We start from the raw sequence: 16,993 nt of genomic DNA on the forward strand, positions 1-16,993 counted from the left end.
TTCCCACCCTCAACAGTCACAGTGGGGAGCAAGCTATTAATACATAAAACTTGGGGGACACAGTCCATATCAACCTCAAAGACTGATTTCATAGTCATTATTTTTTTCTATCTTTCATTAACGACCTACCCCAAAATTGAAAATAATACTAAAGGCTGATACTTAGATCACCATAATGAGCCTAATGTGTCAGGAAGCCAACAAATTGGTTTTAAGGGTGCCTTTTGTGAATTCCTTGGTGACTCCTGATAAAGACATATAACAGGGCCATATTTTTCAGTCTTACAGTGCATCCCAGTGAAGCAGAAAATGCTGCCTGTTATTAATCTTGGATCTGTATATGATGCTAAATGTAAGTTGATTTCTTATTGCTATTTTAAGTTTCCCTTCAGTGTAGTATTTCCACAGCAGGAAGACAGAGCACAGATGTTTCCCCCACAAAGTAAGCATGTATCTCTTTAACATGAGATAATAGTTCCTCAAGAAAATGAAAACAAGTGTGTGTGTTTTTGGCTTTCTTTGCTTTTTTTAAATTAAAAAATATAACCAGCTTCCTACTTGACTAAAACATAGTTGAAGACTTAATTAAAATCAGCCACAAGGCTGAAGTTACTCTAATATATCTGTGAGTTCATCTTGTTGAAAGGCAACTTAAGCTGCTAATGTGTTCAAAAGCTGAATCGGTAACTCCCAGACCTACCACTGGATTCTAAACAGAAGACCTGAGACATCATTTTTCTGCTTTTCTGCCTTCTCTATATTTTGTTTTAAGAGACCTGCTCTTGAATAACATCATATTCTACATCATCTCCTTCCCCCTTTAGTAGAAATTATATACATATATATTCTCTCTGGTTATTTCCTGTCAGTCATATACTTTTCTTTGACTTCTCTTTATTTCTAAGTGTTCAAACTCCTTCAGTGCACATAGATTCCTTCCATATGATTAACTAGACCATCTGAGGACAATTAAAACCTGTGGGATTGATTGATCACAGAACATTAAAGCCATTTCAATCCCTTTAGTTAATAATATCTGATATTTTTTGAGAACTACTATATGCTAGGTACTGCTTTAGACACTTTATAAAGATCGTCTTATTTAATCCTACATTAGTACTATCCCATTCTATAGATAAGGAAGTAAGACGATGGTTCAGAAACTTGTCCAAAGTTAGAAAGATGGTAGGTGAAAAAAACAGGATATATTTCTTGTGATTTCACTTTAGAAAAATATACGTCCCCAACTGCTAAAAAAGCCCCTATTGTTTATTAGCATTTTAAAATTAAATTTAATTGAACCTCCTATATTGTCATCAACTTAAAAACAAAGAACATAATACTTTTATGTTCATCATTAGTAATTCAAGATCTTTGAATGAGAAGCCAGATTTTACAGAATGACGTTAATTGCAGTATCAGCCTTAATTATATCAATAAATCAGATTAAGTCTTGCTGCTGTCTAACCTGAAAGGAAAATTGGGGTCTAAAATAGACTTACTTGCCTTGTATCAAGTTGCATATACTATTGAGCAACGTTATCGTGAGGTTCCCTAGGTAGTCCCAAATTGGAGACATCTTCAGTGTAAGTAACACTGTTCCCAGGAATGCCTTCTAACGTTTGTTAACATTAATAGACTACTGCTAATTTTGCTAATTGCTTAGGTAATTATTGACCTGGCACACAAACTTGAACTTGTACAGTAGCTTGATTAGCTGGTATGATTTGGCCATATAGAGAATGCCCTTAGAGGAAAATGAATAGCTAAAGATTATTTCCTACTTCTATAAACTGTAATAGAGTACTATGATACATTATGATAATATTCTGTACTATCACACGTTATGTAAGAAAATTCGCTCACAGACAGAGTATTTATTATGTGCCAATCACAATCTTAGGTGCTAAGGATACAAAGACGAATAATACATGGTCCCTGCCTGTAAGAATACAATCTCCTGTGCCCTTAGGGAAGGACAAAACAAAAAGGAGGGACACTAATTGTAGTGATACAGAGCAAAGGTGATAGAAGTTGAAGTAGTCATGAAAGAATGCTATAGAATGTCATGACGGATTGTATGAGACAAAGAGCAAAAGATTACCCCAGGTTTTCAGCGTAGCCATCTGACAAACATTTATTCAATGTTTACCATGTCCAAGCATGGTTCGGATGCTGGGGACATTGTATTGCACCAAATGGACAAGGTCTTCTTTTTTGTAGACCTAATATTCCAGTGGACAGAGAAAAACAATACAAAAACATACTTTTGAAAATTAAGACAATGTCAACTAGAGAAAAGCACAATGAAGAAAATAAAACAGAGAGAATGAGGGCTACCTTAGACTGGGTGGTTCAAAGTCTTTCTAAGTAGTAGACACTTGAGTTGACCTGAATATTAAAAAGGAGCCAGCCATGAGAAGATCTGGGCTCAAATCCTTCCAAGCCAGGTAACATTGATTGCAAAGATTCTTGCAACCCAATGAACTTGGCTTATACAAGGAGGAGACATAAGGTGTTGTGGCTGGAGCTCAGGGAGCAGTAGGGAGACTAGCAGGAGATGGTAGGGGAGACAGGCAGGGGCCACAGCCGAGGGCCATGCATGCCGTGTTACCCTGATACACGGCAGTTCTAGAGACAGGACACCAGGCAAAGGTCTGACTGGTGGCTGGCAGGCCTGATATGAATATTTGGGTTAAAAGCAACATTAATCAGGCAACAGAAAGTATGGTTATATAAGGCCCTGGGTTTTTTTAGTCTTCTACGCCTGTTTGAACTTCATACCAGCAATATACAAATTATTGCCCATTCTGAAGAATATAAACATAAGTTTATAAGAAAATAATCCTCTGACTTTTCCATGTATCTATAATTCTGCCTTGGAAACATGAAATTTCAAATTTAAAAAGAAAGTGTTATTTTCTATGAGCAACTGGAATTAGAATGCTATGGAAACTTTTTACAGCCCCATTTGTAACTGTCACCAATAAGCAATTCCTAAGAGCTTTCTCAATGAAGGACTCTGTTCTATACTTAGTTATGATGATTGCAATGTTGAATTATTTCATTAAAGATTATTTATTCCTTTGAGAAATTGTCCCTTTTTGCCTTGAGATGTTATCCAAAAACTTATGATAAATAAGAAGTTGTCACTATGGGGTAAATTTTCAACCTGACGCTTGGAATTTGCCAGTTGGGGTCCTATTAACTTCGGTGGAAGTCCTGCAGTTAAACTACTGCACATAGCTTTGAAAATGTTCTACAGTATGTCTTTATGATGCCTTTTTTTTATATTTTTAATAAATACCACAGAGCGACGCAGTACACAACTGACTGCAGTATTTAAGAACATGGATAATGTACTATGCAGCAGTAGACTTTTTAAAATTAGATTTTAAAGCTTCACTTCTATTAAGAGTCACAACAATATAAATACATCTCTAATTCTTCAAAGAGCACCTTTCTATAAAGGCATCTGGAGCTCTCTTAGAATACAGAGCTCACAAAGCAGCACCGTGTCCCTCTGAGACATTGTTTATCTCACTCTGTAGAAGGGAGAATCGAGGCACCGTGAAGTGGGGGTGCTTTGTCCTCAGCCCATAAGTCAGCAGTGAAGCTAGAAACAGAACGCTGCCTCCCAACAGCTCATTGCTCTAAAGCACTGCCTCTTGTTAAAGTCAAACTTAATTACAGTATAATCCGTTCAATCTACACGTGGAAGAATAATGAGGGAGCAGGAAAACTGAATTATTAACAGGTTGGTGGGAGACCATGTTACACAGATTATCAGCTTTCTTTTCAAGATCCAGATTTTCAACATATTCTAGATGGTGTCTGATGCCATGAAAGAGATTATCCTAATTTCACTGGCCAGAATTAACAAAGGACTTTTTATGTTCCTCACTTTGAAACATAAGTAATGGTTCTACTTGAAAATGCTGAAGAACTATCTCTTTTTTGTCAGAAATAAACCTGATTTTTTTTAAAAAATCGTGCGATAAAAAGTACATAATTTTCCTCCACACTTATTCTAGATCAAAAGAAAGAGCTACATTGAATTAAATGCTCAACTCACAGCCTTCCTTGAAATAAAAGATAAGTGTGCCTTTGCTTCATTTTTTGGCTTTTGATTACTTTTCCGCTAATTCATCATGGCTGTGAACATGCTATTTTCTGCATACACATTAGAGAAAAGACCATAGTTTAAGAGCTGTATTTAAGTAAGAAATCTTCCCTTGAATCTAAGACTAATAGGAGGTCAGGAGTTGAGTTACCTGGTGTTACATCAACAGGAATAAAATTTCATGGCTTAAATTTTAAGTTATATTTATGAACTACCTCATGTAACCTCATAACAATCTTATTAAAGTTGGAAGAGATTTCAGTCCCCAGTTGATACATTAAAAAACCGAAATTTAAGCACCTTGTCAAGGGTCACACAGCATATATATGCCAAAGAACTGGAGAGTAGAGGGGGAAAGATTTGCTCACATCAAGTCCTGAGTTTTTTTCTATAACACCCCATTATCTTTCTGCATCACCCATGTGTATCACAGGAACAAATTAATAACCATGTGGTGAGATCTGACTCCTATCCACAAATCTCCCTCCACCCCCAGGAAACACTATTGAAAATCTGAAAGAAAATAGATGTCAGTATCATAAAAGATGCAATTTCTTCTCCCAACAGTCATCTTTCTAAGATCTTTTTGTCCCAAGTTTTTATTTTAAAATAATTTTAAACTTACTTAGAAGTTGCAAAAATATTCAGAGTTCCCATGTGCCCTTTACCCAGTTTCCCCCAAAGATAACATCTTACCTAAGCTTAATGCAATTATCAAAACCAGGAAGCTGATATGAATACATACTATTAACTAAACTAGGAACCTTATTCAGATTTCAACAGTTTTTACATGCACTCAATTTATATATATATATATATATACTCCTATGAAAATTTTTTATATGTATGGATGCACTTAACCACCACCACAATCAAGAAACAGAACTTTTCCATTACCCTAAAGAAACGGGATGCTGTCCTTTGTGTTGTCCCTTTATAGTGCTCCCTTCCCCTATCCTAACCACTGGGAACCACTGATCTGTTCTCTGTCACTATAATTTTGTCATTTTTAGAATTCTATTTAAATGAAATTGTATAGTGGTAATCTTTAGAAATTAGCTTTTTTTTTTACTCAACATGATGCTCTTGAGGTCCATCCAAGTTGTCATGGACATCAGTAGTTTATTCCTTTTTATTGCTGAATAGTATTCCATGCTACCGATGTATTACAATTTGTGCATCCATTTAACCATTTACCTGTTAAAGGGCATTTGAGTTGTTTCTAGATTTTGGCTATTACAAATAAAGCTGCTATGTACATTCATGTACAGGTTTTTGGATAAACATAAGTTTTTATTTCTCTAGAGTAAATACCTGGGAGTGAGATTACTGGGTCATATGGTAAGTGTTTTTAACTCTGTCAGAAACTGCCAATTCCTTTTAAAATATAGAAATGCCCAGAGTGTGGCCATTCCTTTTAAAATATAGAAATGCCCAGAATGTTTCATGGCAGTTAATCACATCTGCACTGACTTAAATGTTGGTTATATTTTCATAGAAAATGTATGTTTCTGCTTTTTCTGTTTTTTTAGGGAAATTATTTTAATAAGCAGAAGTTGCCAAAATTTACTTTTACCACTTAGGTCAAGAAACCAATGAAAATATAATCTGTTAAGGAGCAGTTTTTCATGCTCTGATAAATGAATGTAAATTTGATGTTTATGTAGATGAAGTGTTGAGAGACTAATTAATGTAAAAAGCCAATACTGTACAAATTCCTGAAGGACCATTATTTAAATCTAACTTCACTTTGTAGAAAGTCCTTATTCAAGCAAACTTTACAAAAACCAATATTAATTATGCTTGCCTACTAAAGGCACATATAATCACATTAGTAAGAGTCTCAAAGCACTACTCCAATGGAATAAAATGTTTAAAATTGCCACCAAGGTCCAATGGTGCTTTATAGTGAGTTGGGTCTAATATTCACAGTCCTAAGGTGATCTAAAAAAAGGTCAATCGTTCTCCTTAATCCAACACCTCTCAAAAATCCCCTATTCTTGAAACTATTCTGTAAGACGGATTGTCCTCCAAAACTCTCCTTAATGTACTCCAGTGGATCTTCCATCATAACAACAAAAAAATCATTTTCTCTCAAAAGTTAGTAACAACCCTGCATGGCTAAATTCATGAATTTCAACTTCACCCTCACACTTGTTATAAGAGATGTTGGAACAACTAATAACTCACCTGGAAAAAGATAAAGTTGGATCCATATCTATCTTATCATATTCCAAGGTAAACTCCAAATGTATCAAAGATTTAATTAAATAAAACCATAAAACACTAGATGGCAGAAATGAATAAATTATCTTGTAACCTTGGGACCAGGAAGGACTTTATAACTATAACTAAAAATACAAAAGTCATAGAAAAAAGTATTGATGAATCAGCCTACGTAAAATCAAAGAACACTGCATGATAAACAAAACAACACAGTCAAAAGACAACTGTGGAAAAATATTTACAACTCTTATCAGAGACAAAGAGCTAATCACCTTAAAATATAAGAAGCTACACAAATCATGAAAAATCCAACAACCCAATAGAAAATGTAAGATGGGAAATGGATATGAACAGACAGTTCACAAAAAAAGAAATACATACCTCTTAAACATACTCAGTTCATTCATGAGAAAAAATGCAAAATAACATTTTTTCACCTATCAGATTGGCAAAAATCTGTAATTTGACCACATAGATTTTTAGTGAGACTGTGAGGAAACCAGCATTCATACATCACAGGAATGCAAAGTGGTATCAATCTTATTGAAGAGTGTCAATATCTACTAAAATTACTTAAGCATTTACTCTTTGACTTAGGAATTCTACTTCCTAATAGTTTCATCCATTTGTAGAACATTCATTGAATGTTCACTGGAGTTGAATAAACTAAGGTACATCCACACAATAGAACACAACAAAGAAGGTCTTTCTGTACAGCTATAGAAAGATCCCAAGACATATGAAATGAAAAAAATAAATAAACATGTTGTAACACTGCTATATAGTGTGCTACTTTTTGTGTAAGAAAGGGAAAAAATGAGTATATATTCATATTGCTTGTATTTGCATAAAGAAGCATTGGAAAGATAAGAGAAAAGAATAAAAATGTTCACCAAAGAAAGTGAATGGGGACAGGCATAGAAGCAAGATTTCTCATCATTTATCTCTTTATATCATTTTGATATTTAAACCACATAAATATATTAACTATTCAAAAACTAAATAAAAAGAACTCTTGCCTAGCACAGAGTAAGCACAGTTTAAATGTTGACTATTACTATTTTTGTATAGAAATATTGGGGTGGGTTGATCGGTTCATATGACGTACAGTTGTACAGAATCTCACTCCCACTCTAGGCTCTTTTGTCATTGCAAAGAGAGACAATGCCAAAGATAACTTACCATAGAATTCTGATGTGAATGCCCTCAGTTCTAGGCTGAAGTAACATAGAATAGCATTTTAACTTACTCTAAAAGGTGTTTGTGATTTGCCTTTATTTGCCCTCCATATATTTCCTTAATTTTAAACTTGGAATTTTAGTTGCACCTTCTCAAAGAAGATAAAATGAGATTATGCACGTATGTGTTTACCTTAGTTCCTGGCATGTAATAAATGCTCCATACTGCTAGTGGTGGTAAACCAAATCATAAAAATGATGAGTTCAGTATAACCTCCAATCAATCCTAGAATCAATAAATACAATCAAAAATATTATCAACTTGGTAGAACCTCTTTGTATGTTTTTGTCATTTTTTCCTCAAAATATCTTCATCAATATTGTGTTCCTAGAATTTGAGAGCCTATGAATCTTAAATATTAATAAATTCTGTTTTAAAAGGGGAAGAGAGGAGGCAGGAACCAAGCCAGGTATTTTTTGAGTCTAGAACTCTTTAGATACAATAAATAATTTTAGAAATGGTGTTTATGATATCTAAAAACATTGAGTTAATTAAAAGGGTTTTTGAAGCTTTGTTTTGAACTGGTTGTTAATTATGGCTTAACTTATGTTTTTCACAGTAGGGCTTCCCTGGTCCCTTAACTAGGTTAACTGTCCCTGAAATGTGTTTGCTTTATTTCTGCTATCATAACACTCGTCACCCATGATTGTGCTTACTCTATGCCAGCCGTCCTTTCATCCCTGAGTGGACAGAGAGCATCTTGATATTTAAAGCATATAAATATATTAACTCTTCAAAAACTAAATAAAAAGAACTCTTGCCTAGCACAGAGTAAGCACAGTTTAAATGTTGACCATCCATGCCCCATCAATGCCCCTTCCTCGTATATACCCAGGTCCTAGCAGTTTCTAGCCACATTGAATGTGTATTGAATGAATAAGAAATTCAGAGAATTGCAGCCTAGTAAACATTCATGAGGGACCACCCCCGTCCTCTTCATCACAACACCTACACACATGAAGTAAAAACAACACATTCAACATGAGCAAATGAAGAAAAAAAAATGTGGAAATTATCTAAGCAATGCAAGGTGAAAATAGCACCTTTACTTCAGTTATCAGAAGTTTCCAGAAGAATAATTTTTGGCTGCATTTTTTGTCTAATTGCTTCAATTCTGTACTTTAATTTGGTCATGTGAATGTGATTATATTTTTTAATAAAGTACTTATTTTGCAAGCTTGTAATTATAGGCTCTTTTACAGGAAGCTCATCTACTCCCATACTGCCTTTTTCTCAATTTTTTACTTCTGCCTTTTGCAAAATGTTTTAAATATTTGATTTTAGCCCCTACCGCAGACTCCAAATCAGTGGTTGGAATTTGGGATCAAAGTACTGTAGCTAATCCTTAAGACATTTGCCATCTTGTGACTTAAGAATCCATCTCTTATCAAGTTTCTGTGGTTTTCTGGAGTATTTACTGGTCATAATGTTAAAATGTGCACATCTGAAACTATTTTTGAATTACGTTTTCTTGAAACTTTTCCATATTAAGTTAATGGGAAAATATCCAGCTCCTGAGTGGTATTGAACTCTGTTAGGCCATCTCCAGGCTCTTTAAAGGATTTCTAGGTTTTATCATCACATGTTTTCAATAAGCCTTGTTTTTTGTTCTCCTTTAAACAGAGCGTGTCTTATTCAAAAACCTCATGACAGTAGGAAAGGAATTGATAATGAAAAGAGAGTCCAAAGTAGGATTTTTCCTGTTAGCTTTAGGATTTGTTATAAGACAATGTTTCACAGTCTGAGCTGCAGCTTCGGGAGTCAGTTGCCATGAATTCTAATCCTGTCTCTGGAAGTAACATTGCATTATTTTATAAAAGCCTTTCTGGAACATGATTTCTTTCCTTTTAAGTGCAGGTAAGAACAGCAACACACTTTGTACGGTTCATAAATAATAACACATAAAAGCATACATGAAATTAGAAAGTTCTAAAAACTGCACTTTATCTAGTGCAATGAGGACAAATTTTGGCAAGAATTTTGTAAATAAAGGTAAGACTTAGATTCATAATTAAAGGTGACCTATTTGGTTAATAATCCTACAAAAAATACAGATCAATGTAATACATCTACACATGGGGGCAAGTAGGGTTTTCAAAATTATAATGTGTCAGGTATTTATTTGTAGTTTGTATTTACTCAAATTCACTCCTTTACAGCACTATCTTTTCATTTTTCACAGAAGGAAAAGTCCATTTTCACACCCCAGTGTTTATCCCTAAGGATTAGGCAAGTATCTAAACTGTATCCATTTCTTATTTCTAAAAATAAGAAATTGTACACTGAAAAAGATTGAGTCAGGTGAACCAGGTAATTCTCAATTTCCCCACATAATACTTAGAATAAATTCCCATCCATAGGTGTCCTTTGCTTAGTGACATTTGAGCTCAAGTGGCATCTCCATTGCAAAATCCAAATATCACAGTCTATTCAAAGAACTTCCTGAAGATATTCTTTCAAAAACTTTTAGTAGTAGGTGATGATTAATCATAACCAGCACGTCATCTGAAAATAAGTACCAAGTTTCTCAAAGAAAAATTATATATCCCAACACTACTAAACATAACTGGCTGCCAAGATTCAAAAAGTCACTATCTTTCAACTGCTTGAAGTAAGTGCAGAAAGAGAGTGTGAAAGATAGGTACTGTGTTTTTAATCTGTAAATTCAAGCCTATAAAGACATTGCCTGTTGGTGCGTTATGTTATGGCCCTGAATGAGATATCCAAGCATTGGATTTCACCATGTTAGGGGATTCCCATAGAGTTCCAACTTTGATCATCCATTGGTGGAAGTCCAAATCTTTTTTTAGATCTGCAGCCAAACACTGGTATAGGGCTCTGTTTAGTAATCAAAACTGACTGAATTTTGTCATTTGGTATATATGAAAATGGGTGCTAGAGAAATTTTTAAACATCTGATGACATCAAAGTGCACAATTGCTGCTTCTAAAATCCTGTCTTATGCTTTCTATATAAAAGAACATAACAGAGAGCTGCCATGTCATTGCCCTAACCCATGTTCTGAACCATCCAAAAATACACGCCTTTTTTTGAAAAAAAAATTTTAATTTATTAGAACATAGTTGTTTGTACATATCAATACACATGACTTTTCACCCCTTTGATTTACTGAGGACTGATGGACTTACACCTAGGTAATTTACTCAAAATACTATAGTGTGCCTTAAGTAGAATGTGTTTGCCTCCTTACTCATTCATAATGACTCCCCAGGGACGAACACTTCTTTTCTATTTTATAAATATAGAAACCCAGCTTCCTTACATCCTCCAATCTGTAACCCACATCTGAAATTAAACATTTGTGAACACACTTTGCAGCAATAGTTTTGGCATATTACTGACATTGGAGGGGATTAGTCCTATAGCATAAATTTTAAAAGGAGCAGGCCAATTAGCTCAGTTGGCTCAAGTGTGGTGTTATCACACCAAGGTCAAGGGTAAGGGCCACAAAAAAAAAAAAAAAAAAAAAAAAAAAAAAAAACCTTTTGCCTGACCCTGCAGCCCTGACCTCTCGCCCGAACTCCAGCTTCACTTACCATTTTTCAGATGTCTAATACGCATTTCAAAATTCACACGCCCGGAACTGAACCTGTAATTTTGCCCCTCAAATAGCGCTTCTCTCTTACCTACACTCGTAGTATTCCCCCATCTCAGTAAACAGCACTTCTTCCACCCAATTGCCCAGACCAAAAAGCCTTAGTCAGTCTTAGACTCCCTTCTTTGTCTCACCCCACATTCAATCCTTCAGCAAGTATTGACCTCTCCACCTTCACAACAGGTCACAAATCCAACCTCTTTTCGGCTCCTTCCCACTTCAGCCCCGCTCTTGTAAAGCTCCTCTCACCTCCTATCCAGACCGTGGCAGTGGCTTCTGATCTGGCCTTCCAGCTTCCTCTCTGGCAACCAGTTTCCTCTGACCTGTTACTCACAAGCCACCAGAATGATCTTGAAAAATACAAATCTGATCCTGCACTCTGCCCAAAATCTTTCCACAGCAGCTATGACACTTAGAAGGACATCTAAAGCTTTTACCAAAGCCATCGTGATGTGACAGGAACCCACTCTTCCCCTTCCTCACTCCACTCAAGCTAACTTGACCTCCTTGCCTCCCACTGAAGACACCAACCATGCTTCTGCTTCTAGGTCTTTACATTTTTTCGTGGAACACTTTCCCTTTAGGTATGGTCACAGCCACCCCTTCACTTCATTAGGTCTCAGCTCAAATGTCATCTCCTCTTAGTTGCTTTCCTGGACCATCACAGCTCAGGTAGACCCACATGCTTCTCTATGACTCCACCCCACATACTGCTTTGTATTTCTCCAGGGCCCTTGTCACTAGCTGACATTATATTCTGTACTTATTTATTTAATTCAGCTTACCCCCAAAAGAATGTAAAGTCCATAAGGGCACAAAACTTTTCTGTTTTATTCCCTGCTCTCCCTGGTGCTTGACTTACAGCAAACATGCAACAAAAAAAGTATTTGTTGAATTAACTAATAAGTGAATGAATGAATTGCCTTAAAATTTAATTTGAGAAAAATCCAAAACACTCCCGCTGATGCTTTGTCATTCGACCAGTGTACAAAATGAAGAATGTACCGCTTAGAATTCTAGAAATTCAGACTTTCCAGTTCAACCCATCTCATTTTAAAGGTATGGAAACCAGCCCTGATAGATGAGTGGTAACAAAGCTAGTTAATGGCAGAACTGATAGTTAAACCAGGCATAGTTCGATGTTCCTTATGCTGCCACACTTTACAGCTCTGTCTCTTTTGAGAGATTAGAACTTAGTATACACAGACAAATATCATAGAACCACAAAGTTTCAATTCCTTCTTGTCTTGCTGCTCTGTTGGCAATAAAATATCTGGTACATGATATACATTGGACACTGAATACTAAAAGTAAACTCATGAACTAAACAAGCATAAAAATATGCCAAAATAAAATACAGGAAAATATTTTTATAATCTTTGGGTGGACAAAGATCGTTGGGACAAAAAAAATACAAAAGAAACATGGAATGAAATGTAAGCGCTCTGCAATCAGATAGATATGAGTTTGATTCTTGGCTCCATTTACTAGCTAAATGAACTTGGATAAGATTCTTGAACTTTCTCAGTATCAGTTAACTGATCTACAAAAGTATTTGTGTGGGAGGGTATGTATATGTATATAAAATAATCCTCACTAAAATACTAGCAAACAGAATACAGCAACACAGATGTAAAATTATTCACCACGATCAAGTGGGATTCATCCCAGGGATGCAAGTTTGGTTCAACATACGCAAAACAATAAATGTGATACACCATATTAATAAACTCAAACACAAGGACCATATGATCATCTCTATAGATGCTGAAAAAACATTTGATAAAGTTCAGCACTCATTCATGACAAAGACCCTCTATAAGTTAGGTATGGAGGGAAAGTATCTCAACATAATTAAAGCTATATATGACAAACCCACTGCCAATATCATCCTGAATGGGGAAAAGCTGACAGATTTTCCTTTAAGAACAGGCACTAGACAAGGATGCCCACTCTCACCACTCCTATTCAACATAGTGTTGGAAGTACAAGCCAGAGCAATCAGAGAAGAGAAGGAAATAAAGGGCATCCAGATTGGAAAAGATGAAGTCAAACTGTCCCTGTTTGCAGATGACATGATCCTATATATCGAACAGCCTAAAACCTCTACAGAAAAACTGTTGGAATTGATAAATGATTTCAGCACAGTAGCAGGATACAAAATCAACACACAAAAATCAGTAGCATTTCTTTTCTCCAATAGTGAACATACAGAACAAGAAATCAAGAAAGCCTGCCCATTTACAATAGCCACCCAAAAAATAAAATACTTAGGAATTGAGTTAACCAAGGATGTGAAAAATCTCTATAATGAGAACTACAAACCACTCCTGAGAGAAATTAGAGAGGATACAAGAAGATGGAAAGATATCCCATGCTCTTGGATTGGAAGAATCAACATAGTGAAAATGTCCATACTACCCAAAGTGATATACAAATTCAATGCATCCCCATCAAAATTCCAAAGACATTTTTCTCAGAAATGGAAAGAACTATCCAGACATTTATATGGAATAATAAAAGACCACGCGTAACCAAAGCAATGCTGAGCAAAAAAAATAAAGCTGGAGGCATAACACTACCTGACTTTAAGCTATACTACAAAGCTATAATAACCAAAACAGTATGGTACTGGCATAAAAACAGACACACTGACCAATGGAATAGAATAGAGAATCCAGAAATCAACCCACACACTTACTGCCATCTGATCTTTGACAGAGGCACCAAGCCTATTCACTGGGGAAGGGACTGCCTCTTCAGCAAATGGTGCTGGGATAACTGGATATCCATATGCAGGAGAATGAAACTAGATCCATACCTCTCACCGTATACTAAAATCAACTCAAAATGGATTAAGGATTTAAATATACACCCTGAAACAATAAAACTTCTTAAAGAAAACATAGGAGAAACACTTCAGGAAATAGGACTGGACACAGACTTCATGAATACGACCCCAAAAGCATGCGCAACCAAAGGAAAAATAAACAAATGGGATTATATCAAACTGAAAAGCTTCTGCACAGCAAAAGAAACAATTAACAGAGTTAAAAGACAACCAACAGAGTGGGAGAAAATAGTTGCAAAATATACATCTGACAAAGGATTAATATCCAGAATATATAAGGAACTCAAACAACTTTACAAGAAGAAAACAAGCAACCCAATTAAAAAATGGGCAAAAGAGCTAAGTAGGCATTTCTCTAAGGAAGATATACAAATGGCCAAGAGACATATGAAAAAATGCTCAACATCACTCAGCATCCAGGAAATGCAAATCAAAACCACACTGAGATACCATCTAACCCCAGTTAGGATGGCTAAAATCCAAAAGACTCTGAACGATAAATGCTGGCAAGGTTGCGGAGAAAAAAGAACTCTCATACATTGTTGGTGGGACTGCAAAATGGTGCAGCCTCTATGGAAAATGGTATGGAGGTTCCTCAAGCAATTGCAGATGGATATGCCATACGACCTAGCTATCCCACTGTTGGGAATATACCCAAAGGAATGGAAATCAAGTTGAAGGTATACCTGTTCCCCAATGTTCATCGCAGCACTCTTTACAATAGCCAAGAGTTGGAACCAGCCCAAATGTCCATCATCAGATGAGTGGATACGGAAAATGTGGTATATCTACACAATGGAATACTACTCAGCTATAAAAACGAATGAAATACTGCCATTTGCAACAACATGGATGGACCTTGAGAGAATTATATTAAGTGAAACGAGTCAGGCACAGAAAGAGAAATACCACATGTTCTCACTTATCGGCGGGAGCTAAAAATTAATATATAAATTCACACACACACACACACACACACACACACACACAAAAAAAAAAAAAAAAAAAAAAAAAAAAAAAAAAACCGGGGGTGGGGAAGAAGATATAACAACCACAATTACTTGAAGTTGACAAGCAAACAGAAAGGACATTGTTTGGGGGAGGGGGGAGGGAGGAGGGAGGGAAGTTTTGGTGATGGGGAGCAATAATCAGCCACAATGTATATCGACAAAATAAAATTTTTAAAAAATAAAAATAAAAAATAAATAAAATAAAATAATTTTTTTAAGTTGAGAAGTTAGTGTAATGCCAGGCACATTAAGGCAGACAGAGGGCCTTATGTGCATTATTTCATTTAATCCTTACAACAGCCCTGTGAGTAAGAAAAATGGTTCTATCCTCTATTTACAGGTGAGGACTCCAAGACTCAGCAAGATTAATAGGCCTGAGGTCACACAACTAGGAAAGGACAGAACAAGGAATCCCTGGGCTGTCTCACATGAAGTTCACACTCATAACCTGCGTGCCTCCTTGGAGGACCATTAAGGAGAAGTAATGAAATAGAGTCTGTGTACTGAGCACTCCATGTAGCCTCATACATCAGAGGTACTCAAAAACTGTTGCCCATTCCCTGCACTTTCCCCACCACTGACTAAATAAATTATCTTGACACAAGTGCTAACCTTTCTGGGCCCTAGCTTCTTATTTTAAATAAATAATAGTTCTCCTTTTTTCTTATTACAAAAGCCATGCGTGTTTATTATAGATCATTTAGACAACAGAGGTATATTGTATATAAAGAAACTAAATTTTACACATAACGCAACCACTCAAAGATAATCCCCATTAACAGGCCGGTATGAATACTTACAGTATTTATTTATATATATGCTATAAAAATACATAATCCTTTTGGGGGACAGAATTGGAACTATCCTATGTATCTTGCTATGTAATCAATTCTTCACATAATGGTGCATTAGAAACATTTTATTTCGGTAATATTCTTCTAAAACATGATGTTTTGTGGTTCCATAGTATTCATGGTAATAATAATAGTAAAAATAAATTAGCTAAAATGTATTGTGTGTTAGCACTCTACTGAGATCTTCCAAGTGTTAACTTATTTAATTCTCACAACAACCCTGTGACATAGGTACTTTTATTATTCTCATGTTACAGATAAAGAAGTTGAGGCACAGAGAGGTTCAGTAACTTAACCCGGGTAACCCAGAGTTGGAACTCAGGAAAATGAACTCTACAGTTCATGCTCTGGAAAGGATATACCATGTTGTTTTTGATTAATCCTTTTTTATTAAAAATCTGGGCTGGTGCTAATTTGTTATATTGTTAGTAATAGTGTAATAAGCATCCTGATGCAAAACTTTGTTGACATCTACGATTTTTCACTAGGATAAATTCCTAGAATTAAAATTGATGATATAATAGGTATTCACATTGTTAGTGCTTTTGGCAAGTAATGCCAAATTGCTCCACCCCAAAAAATTATACCAGTTTATCCTCACAGAAAGTCTTCATGAAAGAACTTTTCTCTTCCTCCTTACTAATATTGACTATTCACTTTTTTGAACTCTGTCAGTTTGATAAAATGAAATGGTACCTTACCGCTATTTTAAATTTTGAAACTAGAAATTGTAAAGAACTTCTTTCCATATATTTACTGACCATTTTTACTTCTTCCTAGGGTAAATTTATGTTTATACCTTCCGTCTAGTTTTCTACTAGCATGTTTTTTATTAATTTATTTTTATATATTAAAGATATTAACTCTTTGTCCATCATCATATTTTTTTGTTTGTTTTTTGCACCTCAATCAGTGTGGGGTTTTTTTTAACATATGGAACTTTAAATTTTTGCTTATTTGTGGTTTAGCTTCTCAACTGCAAAATGAGGGAGATTTTATGTTATTTCAAGACTCTTAAAATTATAAATTATAAAATTATATTCTCTTTCCTTGCTCATTTCTATAAGCAAATAA

The 16,993-nt window shown here is 35.3% G+C and overlaps 1 protein-coding gene across 5 annotated transcripts in view; it reads left to right on the forward strand.

Moving 5' to 3' along the window:
* The window catches only part of KCNQ5 (potassium voltage-gated channel subfamily Q member 5), a 553,541-nt gene that overhangs the window by 419,838 nt on the left and 116,710 nt on the right, over positions 1-16,993 (forward strand). For 2 of the 5 annotated variants that reach the window (XM_063096155.1, XM_063096156.1), the window contains exon 4: positions 281-352. The exons of the other annotated variants lie outside the window; for them this stretch is intronic. In XM_063096155.1, coding sequence (XP_062952225.1) covers positions 281-352 — 72 coding nt within the window. The remainder of the gene's footprint in view (positions 1-280; positions 353-16,993) is intronic. 5 annotated transcript variants of the gene reach the window in all.

The sequence above is a fragment of the Cynocephalus volans genome, chromosome 5 (genome assembly GCF_027409185.1).
Source record: "Cynocephalus volans isolate mCynVol1 chromosome 5, mCynVol1.pri, whole genome shotgun sequence".
Taxonomy (NCBI): Eukaryota; Metazoa; Chordata; class Mammalia; order Dermoptera; family Cynocephalidae; genus Cynocephalus; species Cynocephalus volans.